Genomic DNA, 14,170 nt, shown 5'->3' on the forward strand with positions numbered 1-14,170 from the left:
AGTGAAACACACAGTGAACACACAGTGAGGTGAAGCACACACTAATCCCGGCGCAGTGAGCTGCCTGCAACAACAGCGGCGCTTGGGGAGCAGTGAGGGGTTAGGTGCCTTGCTCAAGGGCACTTCAGCCGTTCCTTCTGGTCGGGGTTTGAACCGGCAGCCCTCCGGTTACAAGTCCAAAGCGCTAACCAGTAGGCCACGGCTGCCCCAAATGGTTGATGGTTTGTTAACACACCTCATTATAAAGCAATCAAATTGAGTCAAATCGACTTTGACTTCTTCCAGTGTTGTGTAGATCTGGCTGAACATAAGGCATGTTTTTTTTGTAAGATTCAGCCAGATCTGCACAAGCGCACTCATGTTGATTTGATGCTACCGGAGCATGAAGCCAGGCAATTTGCTTCCTTCATATACAGGTCTTGTTATAATCTCTCTGTATACTTTCAAAGTTTACAATACTTTGGTTTGTCTGTAGGGATCCTCCCCACACTACGCCAGAAGTGTAACTATATGTTGGATATAATGGAAACCTATGGAGCCGCATCAAAGTGGGGAATGAAAAGGGCTTATACTTACTAAATCTTTAAACAAACGTGAATAAAAGGCAGAAAATAAGGTTGGTGTAAGAGTTACCTGTGTGTTCATGGGATTTAGGTGACCATTATGGAGTGTCACGAATGTAGGCTAGTCACAGCTAAGCTGCCCGTGGCTGACTGTATGAGTTTGGCAAGCTTAACTTTACATGTCATAGCATCAACTAAGCATAAGTCACACCTTAATTCTATCACTTGTAATACGAATGTATTTCCTACAACTAGGTGAGATAACGGGCTATGTTATAGCCTACTGAAGTTACATAGTTAGCTAGCTAGCAAGCTAACCATTTTACATTGGAGATTATGGTAAGTGCTACAAGCTACATTTGTCAACATTGGGGTATTGGAAGCGAATTAGGTTGGTAATGTACATAGTTTTGACATCAGTCAGTTACATATATTTCTTCATAACCGCTGTGTGAGTAAAATGATTGAATGTCCTGTGAACTAATAACTACAGTAGATAACGTGTTATATCATTGGAATCAATGATATAATGCTAATGTTAGCTTGTTTTCCCCTAAAACAGGGCATGAAGCAAATAAATGTATCTTTATGATCAAAGAAAGATGAGTTGAGGGAGAAATGGTTACAATTTATTTTTGGAGAAATACCCGAACACTTTGGTACCAAATTAGTGCTGCATTCGGCGCATTTTGAAGACGATGACATCGTCAACTTCGGGGACTACAGTTAAATATAGTTAAATGTCAATTACAGAAGGGTTTGGCTGTCACAATGGTTTGGATAGTAAGCCTATAAATCAGATGTTTTATGTAATGTAAGTGACATGAGAAGTCGAGGGGAGTGAGTGAAGAATTATCTGTAACCATGGATGCCTCTCAACTGTCCTGCTTGTTGCTGCAGGTAGGCGACGTGCTGTTACCGCCTACGTTTTTGCAGACTACCAATCAGAACAAAGCTTATTTACATATTAAATATTCATAAGAAAAGCAGTCGTCTCCTCTACCAGGCTTTTCAGACAATGCTAGAATAGCTTGAAATAAGCCATAAAAGGCATTTCCAACCCACATAATGTTACAAACTCGAACAAAGGACATCAAGGATTATAACAAAATTAATGAAATAGGTGTGGCATGGGATCTTTAAAATAAAGCGTTACCTTTTACATATACATATTTGGGACTATGCTTACGTTCAGGTGAAGCACTGCTACTTGGGTGGAGTGATTTGCAGGCAGCACCTGAAAAGCTCCGGTGTTACTTCTTCAAACCCCAAGGAGTAGTGCTTTGCAAATCACTCCACCCAAGTAGCAGTGCTTGGCCTGTATATTTTTACAAAATGGCTCTGTCTTATTTCACATTGTTATTTGTATACTTTATAAGTATACAAACCACAGCATGTAAATAGGAAAATAGGAGTTCTTTTGTCACTTTTAGAAGGTGTAGGCTTTTGGAACCGGCCACTTTGAGAAACCTTTGCTGCTAGTGGTGGGTGCGTCAGACTGACTAACTACACGCACGGAGATGAGAAGGGTATGTATCAATTTAGCTAACTCTGGGGAATATGGTGAATAACCTAGAGTCACAAAAAGTCGGCATGTTGCATTTTATGTGCTTGGTTAGCTTGTCATCACAGTGATTTGTGGATTCATGTATATGTAAACATTCATCACTACTCACCAGAATAGTTCTCTGCCTGTAGATGCATGTCACACAACTTATGGATATATCGGATGTACATCTCTTCCTTATTGATCTCAGACTTGTAGAAGTTCTGCAAAACCCAAAAATGTATCATTTAGGTAACTGTTAGAAAGTTAATTACTACTCGTACCAATATTCCGGAATTTATGGATTCTACCATTTGAGGCAGTGCATGCAAATGTGTGGATGATACAGAATATCACTAGAAACTACACAGTTTAACCCTTTGCAGACAGCCCATTCTTATTTTGGTACTCCAGTAACGATAACGTTCAGTTTAATAACGCCATGCGCCAACTGATTTTATTAATAAAAACTCACTCATAAACGTCACATCATAGGCTTTTTGGCGAAAACGATTGGAAACAATTAGTTTAGGGATTTGAGGCGCAAATTTCTTCAGCTGGTGGAGAAGCAGTGGGAGGCACTATACATTGTTCATCTTCAGGTCGTCTGAAAGAGAAACTGGTGGATCAACTGAGATACTTTTTTATATTATTACAGTCATTACAACTAGTCATTACCTAACCCTTTGTTAATATTTGCTAATTGTTACTAAAATATCTATTTGGCACAAGTTAATAAAAATATTAGTTGTTTACATAAAATCTTTATGTTAATGTTTTAACAAATAGAATACAAGCTATTAACTAATATTGTATTAATAGTTGTCTTAAATGTCTTTTTGGCACTAATTTTGGCACTAGTTGTGGTTGATTTGTTTTTTCATGATTTTTTTTCTTTTTTTTCTCCTATCCTGTAGCCTACTCGCTATGGACCCAGCGTCTCTTTTTTCTGAGGAGACTAAAGAGGATCCATCTGTCTCCTCAGATCCTGGTGAACTTCTACTGCTGCAACGAGAGCATCCTAACCAACTGTATCACAGTTTGGTATGGCAACTGAAAACTGCCCAACGCATCACCTGTTCCTCACTCCCCGCCATTGAGGCCATCCAGGGCAAGCGATGCTTGCGTAAGGTGTGGAGCATCATCAAAGACTGTTCTCACCCCAACCACAGACTGTTCACCCCAATCCCCTCCAGGAGACGTTACAGGTCTCTCCGCACCCGAACCAGCAAGTTCAGAGGAAGCTTCTTTCCTGTGGCTGTCACCCTACTGAACTCTAGCTCTGCATCCCGATGACAACCAACCAACAAACTTAAGGGGCGTGTGTCAGTAATAGGTGCGTTCTCTCCGTCTGAAAGTTAAAGTCTCCTAGGTCTTGTTTGTGTTTGCGCTAAAAATCAAGAAGAATGATCAATATGCTCTAATTCACACACGCCAGGGAGCTTTCCGAAGAAGTGGGATGTGTGCTTGTTTTCATATACAATCGTTCTGGTGTGATTTGATGTGAAAATACGTGCCTGGTACGCACAAAGTGTATTGGTTGGCAGGTCTGAAACTTTTTTCCCAAACCTGAATACTGTATCCCTTACATATATTTGTAATTCCTTAACTGAATTCATAGCAAGATGCTTGAAAGAGTTTAACTTACCAGTAGGTTGACTGTGCAACCTATCTTCTTATTTTCTGTTTCATCACCCTTCATGCAGTCCCTGTGCGCACGCACACACATACACACACACACACACACACACGCACACATACACAAACAATCAAAAACATCAAATATATTGCAAGTCACGAGAAAAAATGGAAAGCAATGGAAATACTTTTTTGCATTTAGGTGCATGACACTAAACGCATTTCGCATGGCGCGTTTCATGCAGTCTAATGACACAGGATTTGGTTCGAGGTGAGGACATCAGTGCAAGTCTACTCTAAGCAATAACAAAATGCAAGCATGTATAATGTTAAATATTGTCTTCATTGTTTTGTCTTGACTGTTGTTGTTTGTCTTGCCTCTCAAACTATGAGGGTGTTTTATGCTTGTTTTTATGTTCTTTTTTGATGTATCTGCCTAGGGACAATAGATGAAAATTAGCTATGGTGCTAACTCTAGCATATTTACATTGTGTACTTGTACTGATGTCCATTAATATGCACTGTCCCTATCTAAATAAACAATTAAAAAAAAATATGGGCTATGCCCTCCCAGAATTGTCACGTCACAAGTAACGATTTCACTTTTGATATTTTTCCTCCCTTTATCTTCTGACCCCCTAAGTTTAACTACCGTAAATCCTCAAATTGTGACCAGAAAATGTTGAAAAATAACCCCTTAAATGATGACATCTGATGACTTTTATGGGAAGTAATGATACATTGATACATATATTTCAAACATTATAGCATATTACAATAAAGCCTATAAGGTCTAAAGAAAACAAATTTATAATAGAGCAAAGTAGCCTAGGCCTACACAAGACTTAACGAAATATGGCTGAAATAGCCTAGGCCATCATGATCATTTTGCCAACAGTGACGCAGAACCATGGATTTTTTCCATTTATGTTTTGTTTATAACTTAAACCAACATTGAGTTAAAATGTTGACTAAATTATTTACTATAGGCCTACTTGACGATAATATATAGCCTGCCCCATAACAGTCCTCTGGGCCTACATAGAACATAGTGAATCATGTGATAGGCCTACTGATATTGATGCTTGAAGAGGTTGCAACTTGAAGGTTGTTGATATTTCAGTTCCAAAGAGAATAAAATTACATCGATTCCTCTCCTCCCAAAGTAACACTGTAGGTCCTACACCTCTCCTCCTAAAATAAATGGTAGGCTCTAACTGTTTTATGCTACTGCGCCAGGATTGTGTATGCTACAACACTAGTTTTACAAGCGCACACACTAAATGGAGAGCTAGGGTTAAAATGCAGACTGCGCCTTTAAATAGGCGACTTTTTATCTATCAGCACAATGCTACAGTAGGCTATTTCCACTAAATATTCAGCTCAATATTATGTGCAAGACTAATGTTTACTAATCATGCCAAAGCTTTGATCTCTTAGCACTGATAACGTTACGTTTTCTCATGGTGAGATGGCATCCCGAAATATGTTTTAGATGACATGGGGCGCAAGGTTCATGGGGGTGAACGGCTGGACAAACACGAAATGACAAGGTGTTAACTAAATAATTTAGTAGGCCTAAGGTAGACAGGCTTTGTGGTTAAAACTATGAAAACCAATACCGTTAGGCTAGTCTGTCACAGCTACTTCAAGCACAGCTTACATGCGCAAACATTTGAATTCAGTATCAGCATCACAAGATTCATTATCGGAAAATCCTGACAGCGAACCCAATGCAAAGCCAAAACGAGAAAAAAAAAATCATACATGATGTCTTTTTAAATCAATTTGTTGACCTTTACCGTTTCATGGCTTCTGCTGAGAAACTAGTTCGCCACACACACTTAACTTGAATCAAGCATTCTTCAGAACGCAGCTGATCAACCCGTCTACTTTCTGACTATTGTCAGCGGCCTGTTATAGCCTACATAACAATGGTCTGTGTTATACAGAAATATAGTCTGTGTTATACATAAATATAGCTTACCTCTGACCAACAGACCCCCCCCCCCCCCCCCCAACTCAGCGGATCTATACAAATTGGTCGGAAAAAAACGGAATTCCGTTTAAAAATGGAAAAATCACACCCCTGATTAAGTTTCATGTAGTTGAAAGAGTGTCGGGATTTCCACCCGGTGTTTATTGCGAGACAAGGCAGCCGCTTTCATTCATTCACTGAACGTGCGCTGTGCAGTAATGGAAACCTAACACTAGCATTTGAATGAGTTTGTAAGTCAGACAGTACGATGTACATAGACTGTAAACATGACCGAATTTAATGTAGTAGGCCTACACGTTTACAATAAAACATTATCGTTATCTGACCTCAGGGGGAAATGATTGTCCACCCCTGTCATTATGTACCCTTTGAGTAGGTAATGTTCTCACTAAATCTAAACTAGCCTAATTGCTTGTGCAGTCGAAGCCCCGCTAACATTAGCTTAAAGGGGTGGTTCAGGATTTTGGACATAAGACCTTATTTCCAAGTAAGCAAGTGTGATATTTATCAGTGGAGACCGTTTTCAGCACGTTTCATCCAGTCCTTCTAATTGCAGAGTTCGCAGGTGCTAGGCTAGCGCAAGTCAACGGTATGTGCTAGCCTGCCACTAAAGACAGTCTTACCCACTCCAAAGTACACCTGAGGCAAATTCCAGACAATCAATGTAAATGTCTGTGTTGATAGAATAGTGTAAGAAATACAACTAGCCTTGCATCGCGTTGCAATAGTTATACTTTGGTCCCTAAAGTTGTTAGTAGTCATTTTGCAACTCAGCGGCGGACTGATATTACCAAGGCTACTACTAGGTATCCCCATTGGAGTGCGCTTTACTGTTTACTTTTCGGCGCAGTACTACTAACCGGAGCAAGTATAATTCCGCCGCTGCTAAGAAACTAGTCCCTCAAAATGTAATGCGATCGTTGAAATGCAAGGATAGAATAACGTTAGAAATAGCACTGTCAATACAGACATTTACATCGATAGTCTGGCGTTATAATTTATTTGCCTCGGGTGTACTTTGAAGTGGGTAAGACTGTCTTTAGTGGCAGGCTAGCACATACCGTTGACTTGCGTTAGCCTAGCACCTGCGAACTCTGCAATTAGAAGGACTGGATGAAAACGGTCTCCACTGATAAATATCACACTTGCTTACTTGGAAATGAGGTCCTATGTCCAAAATCCTGAACCACCCCTTTAAGCCTAACCTAACTTTACAGTGACTGGCCACATGTTTACCTTCCGTAAAATCCGTTGCTTTTTCATAGGTAAATCCGCTACACCTCTAGATGAAAACAATCCAGACTCGGCTACACCGAAATATTTCGGCAATATGTTTTTGTTCTTCATCTTATATCAAGTTCAGCCAGCTTGTTTTCTATGCGCTGTCAGTGTAAACAACTAGAAGCTAGTGCTTGTCCTCCGAGTTCGTTCTTGACTACGGTTGTTAGGGACCTGAAACCGGTCTATTGCGTAGCCAAGTAACCTAAATTGAGTTAGTTTTTAATTATGCATGATTTATACAACAATTGGGTTCTATGGAACTATTTATTTGTTTCTGATTGGCCGAGAGACGTTCCATGAGTTGGAATATCCCTGGACATTTCAACTCAGACTTTGCACAGCTAATAATAAATCACTCCGCGATACAATGCGAAGATTTGACACAATGTTCTCATCCCAGCTCTCCACTATTTCAAGCAATGGGTTACTCCTTAGCAAACCATAACGAAACAGTGCTTCACCACATCTGTGGATTAAGCCACACAGTCAACTCAATGTAAGTAAGATAAACGAGGATGCTCTCAGCATTGCCAGCATTGTGTATAATATAATTGTCACTTGGAGGAGACTTGTAGATAACTAACGTTAGCATAATTAGCTAACCGCTGCTAACGTGCTAGCATCGTCACGTCAGGCTGTGCACAGTAGTGTAACATTTATTCACCATAAATTAATAAAGTTGAGTGGTTCTGCAATGTAGACTATGTTTCCGTTTTTTTGCAGTACCATGTCCCTTACATGACATGGCCCAGTGTCCTTGTAACATGCATGCAGCAAACCTAGATATGAATGTGATTTCAGCCCGACTTTTAAAATTTCTTTCAAGAAGACATTTAAACCACAAAGACCCGTAACGAGGGATCTGGAATGTTGGTTACCTAGCAACCAAGACGCTGTCTATTGAAAAGGGAACTATGCCCCGGGTATGGCCCAGAGACTCGCTAGCGCCCCCTTATGTCACTGTGACTTGTGGTTGGCATATAGTTTTAGATACACACACCAAATTTGGGGGGTGTATGTAACTCCCAAAAACAAACAACTTTTGTATTAACATGCCATTAGCCACTCCCACAGGAAGTGAGGTAATTGAGAATTTGTGCGTTGTGGACATGATCAATGTTAACGTACTCCTCCTAGACGGTTGATCCGATTCATGTCAAAGTTGGTATACATGACGCCGAGATGTTCCTGATTCTAAATTGTGAAGCCTTTTTTTGATATGTTGTAATTTGACAAAATGGCGAAATTGTTAATTTTAATACCGTTCCACACAAACAATAAATGTGTCATAATTCACCATGCATGGCTTGAAATGTTTTAAATTTCACAGGTCATTAAAGACCATGTTAATGATAATATTCACATGCCCATAATGCATGTCTGTCATAGCGCCACCAACTGGCAACAGAAAGAATGACAATTATACTGATGTCACATGATCAATTTGAACATACTCCTCCTAGACGGTTTGTCAGATTCATTTGAAATTTGGCAAACATTATGCCAAGATGTCGCTGATGTTAAATTGTGAAGGGATTTGTGAATGTTGTAATATGTTATGATTATAATATCTTGCACATAAACAGGAAATGTGTCATAAAGTCAAAGTGCATTGATTGAATGGTCTGAAACTTCTCAGGTTAATAGATATCATGATTATGATGATATCCAGACACCCAATGGGCCTGATATCAGATTCATTATTGTGATGATATTCACATTCGTAATTCACAGGCCTAGCATAGCGCCACCATCTGGCCAAGCAGGAAATGTGCCAGAAATGCTCTATGCTTTGAATATATGGTCTGAAACTTCTCAGGTTAATAGATATCATGATTATGATGATATCCAGACACCCAATGGGCCTGCCTGGCATAGCGCCACCACATGGCCAAGCAGGAAATGTGCCAGAAATGGAAAATGCCTTAAGTGATTGATCTGAAACTTTATAAAATATTGGATATCATTATTGTGAGCATATTCACATGCGTAATTCACAGGCCTAGCATAGCGCCACCATCTGGCCAAGCAGGAAATGTGCCAGAAATGCTCTATGCTTTGAATAAATGGTCTGAAACTTTTCAGGTTAATAGATATTATGATTATGATGATATCCAGACACCCAATGGGCCTGCCTGGCATAGCGCCACCACCTGGTCAAGCAGGAAATGTGCCAGAAATTGACAATGCCTTAAGTGATTGATCTGAAAGTTTACAAACATTTTGGATATCATTATTGTGATGATATTCACATGTGTAATTTCAATGCCTAACATAGCACCACCATCTGGCCAAAAAGTGTATCAGAAATGTTCTTTGCTGAAAATGAATGGTCTGAAATGTCTCAGGTTATTATATTATGATTATGATGACACCAAATGGGCCTGCCTTGCATTACGCCCCCACCTGGCCAAGCAAGTAAATGTGGCAGAAAATAAAATACAAAAGCAAATAGCACATGCATCAAATATGTACATTTCACAAACGCACCACGTCGGTGCTTTGTTGGATTCCGACATGTCTCCGGCCGCGGCCCGCAGGTGCTCGGGCCCGTCATTGCCGCTTGCGGCTATATTTATTATTATTATTTGTTCACCTTTTTGCTATGTTTGAGGTGGTTACCATGGATGAAAAGTCTTGGAATTTGGCACACACATCTGGTATCACAATGGCTACACAGGCATAAAGGCTTGGCCCCGGGCGTGGCCCAGGGACTCAGTAGCGCCCCCTTAGGTGATTGATCCAGTGGTTGGCACATACTTTCAGCTAGACACACCAAATTTGGTAGGTGTGTGTATCTCCCCAAGATGAACAACTTTCGTATGTACAATGCATTAGCCACGCCCAACAGGAAGTGAGGTATTTGGGATTTTGTGCGGACTAAAATGTGATTAATTGTGATGCCAAAAGAGGTGCTTCGCATTGGTAAAAACGCATGAAATTTGGCACACACGTCAAGAGGTACCGTGAATACACAGGGGAAAAGCCTTGGCACCGGGCGTGGCCCAGGAACTCCATAGCGCCCCCTTAGGTCACTGTGACTTGTGGTTGGCATATAGTTTTAGATACACACACCAAATTTGGTGGGTGCATGTAACTCCCCAAAACAATCATGCCAATATGCTTCTGATTCTAAATTGTGAAGCTTTTTTTGATATGTTGTAATTTCACGAAATGGCGAAACTATGAATTTTAATACCCTTCCACATAAACAATAAATGTGTCTTAATTCACCATGCATGGCTTGAAATGTTTGATATTTTACAGGTTATTGAATACCATGGTAATGACAATATTCACAAGCCCATAATCCATATTTCGCATAGCGCCACCCACTGGCAACAAAAAGAATGACAAGAACACTGATGCCACATGATAGATTTGACTGTACTCCTCCTAGACGGTTTGTCAGATTCATGTGAAATTTGGCAAATATGATGGCAAGATGACGCTGATGTTAAATTGTGAAGGGATTTTTGATATGTTGTAATATGTTATGATTATAATATCTTGCACATAAACAGGAAATGTGTCATAAAGTCAAAGCGCATTGAATGAACAGTCTGAAACTTCTCAGGTTCATAGATATTATGATTATGAGAATAATCAGAAACCCTATTGGCCTGCCTGGCATAGCGCCACCACCTGGCCAAACAGGAAATGTGTCAGAATGGGCAATGCCTTAACTGATTTATTTGAAACCTAGTAGGTATACAATATTGGAAATCATTATTGTGATGATGTGCACATATGTCATTCAAATGGCTAGCATAGCGCCACCATCTGGCCAAACATGAAATGTGCCAGAAATGTTCTATGCTTTGAATGAATGGTCTGAAACTTAACAGGTTAATAGATATTATGATTATGATGATATCCAGACACCGAATGGGCCTGCCTGGCATAGTGCCACCACCTGGCCAAGCAGGACATGTGCCAGAAATTGTTAATGCCTCAACTTATTAATATGAAGCTTGGTAGGTATAAAATATTGGAAATCATTATTGTGATGATATTCACATGTGTAATTCAGATGCTTAGCATAGCGCCACCATCTGGCCAAGCATGAAATGTGCCAGAAATGTTCTATACTTTCAATGAATGGTCTGAAACTTAACAGGTTAATAGATATTATGATTATGATGATATCCAGACACCTAATGGGCCTGCCTGGCATAGCGCCACCACCTGGCCAAGTGAGAAATGTGCCAGAAATGGGCAATGCCTTAACTGTTTGATCTCAAACTTTATAAAATATTGGATATCAATATTCTGATGATATTCACATGTGTAATTCCCATGCCGAGCATTGCGCCACCATCTGGACAAGCAGAAAGTGTGTCAGAAATGTTCTATGCTTTGAATGAATGGTCTGAAACTTCTCAGGTTAATAAATATTATGATTATGATGACATCCAGACACCCAATGGGCCTGCCTGGCATAGCGCCCCCATCTGGCCAAGCAAGAAAATGTACCAGAAAATAACATGCAACAACAAATAGCACACGCATCAAATATGTACATTACACAAACGCACCGCGTCGGCGCTTTGTTGGATTCCAAAATCTCACGGGTTGCGGACCGGAGGTGCTCGGGCCCGCCATTGCCGCTTGCGGCTATATTTTATCGAATTGCATCACAGACCATTCTCAATTGTGCTTTGTCGAATTTCGGCAAATGTCGTTTTTATTTGGGCAAAGCTGTAATGGCAACTCAGCGTGTGCCACTGTGCTTTGAAACCATTAAACAGTTGTTTCTTTTCAGATGTATTTGCTAAATGACATTTCACACATGTACTTGCTTACTTATTTACTTCCTGTGACAAAAACTCACCAGAGCAAGAGTCAGATTTCCACACTACACTACAAGAGAGGCACTGGATGAAGTAGTCACAAATTAGCGAACATCGACTACAGTACCTGTAATCCAACAGCCGCTCCATCAGACGTGTCACAGATGTGACAAATGAAATGCCAGTCTCTCTCCATGTTTCCTGTTCAATCTTCTCTAGGAGACTACATACACAGACATATCAAAGAGAGGAATTATATCTGAAACCTCTCAAACATTCTCATGTACTGTACAAAACAAACAAACATACACACAATCTAAGTGTATATTATGTTTGTGTTTGTAATATGATATTGTAAGATAACCAATAAGTTTAGAACTTAGAACGTAAAATGGGCTGGCAGGAAAACATCCAAGCAGAATTATTGCATTATTGATTCATTTGTTTTGGTTAAAACTGTTCATCCAAACTGTTTAAATGTGTCCTGTTTAAGTTTATGTTTTGTATGAACATTTTTACCAGATATTTCAGCCAGACAGTTAGAACTTTTACTAGGTAAAACACAGTAATTACTGGTTGAACACTGATAAACACACAGTGACTACAGACAGTGTAGTCTGTGAATCTTACCTGGGGTATGGCCCAAAGAGCTGGGTGCTATTTCCCGCAGCATAAAGAAAACAGGCATAACACTGTTATTCAGTGTAGACTAGCTAATTAAGTGATCCTTAAGTATGATGATATTACAGATACAAACAGGCACAATTTGGTTGAATAGTTTGTATAGGGATAAAACAGATATGTTAGGTTTGACACTGAAAAAGAGAACATTGACATTAAAAGTTTTAAAACAAATTTGTGCCCTGAAAACAGTTCCACTAAGACATTAACACAATCCCAGCATCTAACAAAGATTACATTATAGCACAGTTGATCCTTCTTATTTCTTACCATAATGTTTGGAATCTTAAATGGATGGTTCGGTGTATACACAACCTAGGGTCGATTTATGGATGATAATGAGTTCAAATTTTCATTTGGGAGCAAAATGACGTTAGTCGGATGAGTTTTGACCTAGACAGTTGTTTTCATTACAAGGATACAAGGAGGTTTATTTGTCACATACATCGCAATACTAACGTAAAGCATGTAGTGAAATTTAATTTGGTGTTCAGATTTTCTGTGCAAGTGTGAAGAAAGAAAGATCAAGAAATATTTTAATAAATAACAAGAGAGAATAAAAAGTGTAGTGTGTGTACAGTCCATGTGCAAGTGTGTAAAAAATAAAAAAGTTTATATAGTCTTGTGTGTGTTCAGGATACGGATTGCTTGAGGATAGAAGCTCCTCCTCAGTCACTCTATTCTGGTCTTGTAGCAGCAGAGTCGTTTGCCTGACCTCAGTCTTTTGAAAAGTCCATGATCAGGATGTGAGGAGTCCTTTAAAATACTTTGGGCCCTGGTACATAGTATTTTCTTGTAGGTCTCCTGCAGGGTAGGGAGAGGTGCCCTGATGGTACGTTCGGCAGATCGCACCACTCTCTGTAGGGCACTGCAGTCACGGGCTGTACAGTTCCCATACCAAGTGATTGTCAGGACACTCTCCACAGCTGAGGAGTAAAAGGCCTTAAAGATGGGTGCTGATACTTTGAACTTCCTCAGCTGACGTACTGTAGGAAGTACAGTCTTTGCCTAGATTTCCTCAGTGTGTGCTGGGTGTTAACAGTCCATGTGAGATCATCAGTGAGGTGTACTCCCAGGTATTTGAAGCTTGTGACTCTCTCCACTGGCAGCCCACTGATCTTAAGTGGAGTGTAAGCTCTGTTCTGTTGTTTCCTGTAGTCCACCACCATTTCCTTTGTTTTGCGGACATTCAAAGTGAGGTTGTTGGACTGGCACAACTGTGCTACCTCATTCACCTGGTTCAGATAGGCCTGTTCATTGTTGTTGCTGATCAGGCCCACCACCACTGTGTCATCTGCAAATGTAATGATGGAGGTGTGACTGCTACTGGCTCTGCAGTCATGGGTGTAGATGTTATACAGCAGAGGACTCAAAACACAGCCCTGGGGGGCACCTGTGCTGATGGTTAACGTGTCAGATGTCAGACCACCCACCCTGACCACTTGTGATCGGTCAGTGAGGAAGCTGTGAATCCATTTGCAAATGGTGTTGTTTAATCCAAGAGCCTTCATCTTTGTAACCAGAGTGTGGGGGACTACTAGCCTAGAAATCTAGACACTAGTCTAGCAACTCTCCGTTGGCTTGTGAGCTCGAAAAATTAAACTTCTATCAGGTCAATCAAATCATGTATAGAGTTGTTAGGCGGGCTTAACATAATGATTGATGGCAG

The 14,170-nt window shown here is 40.2% G+C and overlaps 1 protein-coding gene across 1 annotated transcript in view; it reads right to left on the bottom strand.

Annotated features, from left to right (window-relative positions):
- The window catches only part of dock3 (dedicator of cytokinesis 3), a 576,384-nt gene that overhangs the window by 199,969 nt on the left and 362,245 nt on the right, over window positions 1–14,170 (bottom strand). The window contains exons 36-39 of the mRNA XM_042088883.1: window positions 12,451–12,477; window positions 11,948–12,043; window positions 3,758–3,818; window positions 2,240–2,333 (exon numbers count right to left, since the gene is read on the bottom strand). Of these exons, the coding sequence (XP_041944817.1) occupies window positions 2,240–2,333; window positions 3,758–3,818; window positions 11,948–12,043; window positions 12,451–12,477 (278 nt within the window). The remainder of the gene's footprint in view (window positions 1–2,239; window positions 2,334–3,757; window positions 3,819–11,947; window positions 12,044–12,450; window positions 12,478–14,170) is intronic.

Source organism: Alosa sapidissima, chromosome 4, assembly GCF_018492685.1.
Source record: "Alosa sapidissima isolate fAloSap1 chromosome 4, fAloSap1.pri, whole genome shotgun sequence".
In the NCBI taxonomy this organism is placed as follows: domain Eukaryota; kingdom Metazoa; phylum Chordata; class Actinopteri; order Clupeiformes; family Clupeidae; genus Alosa; species Alosa sapidissima.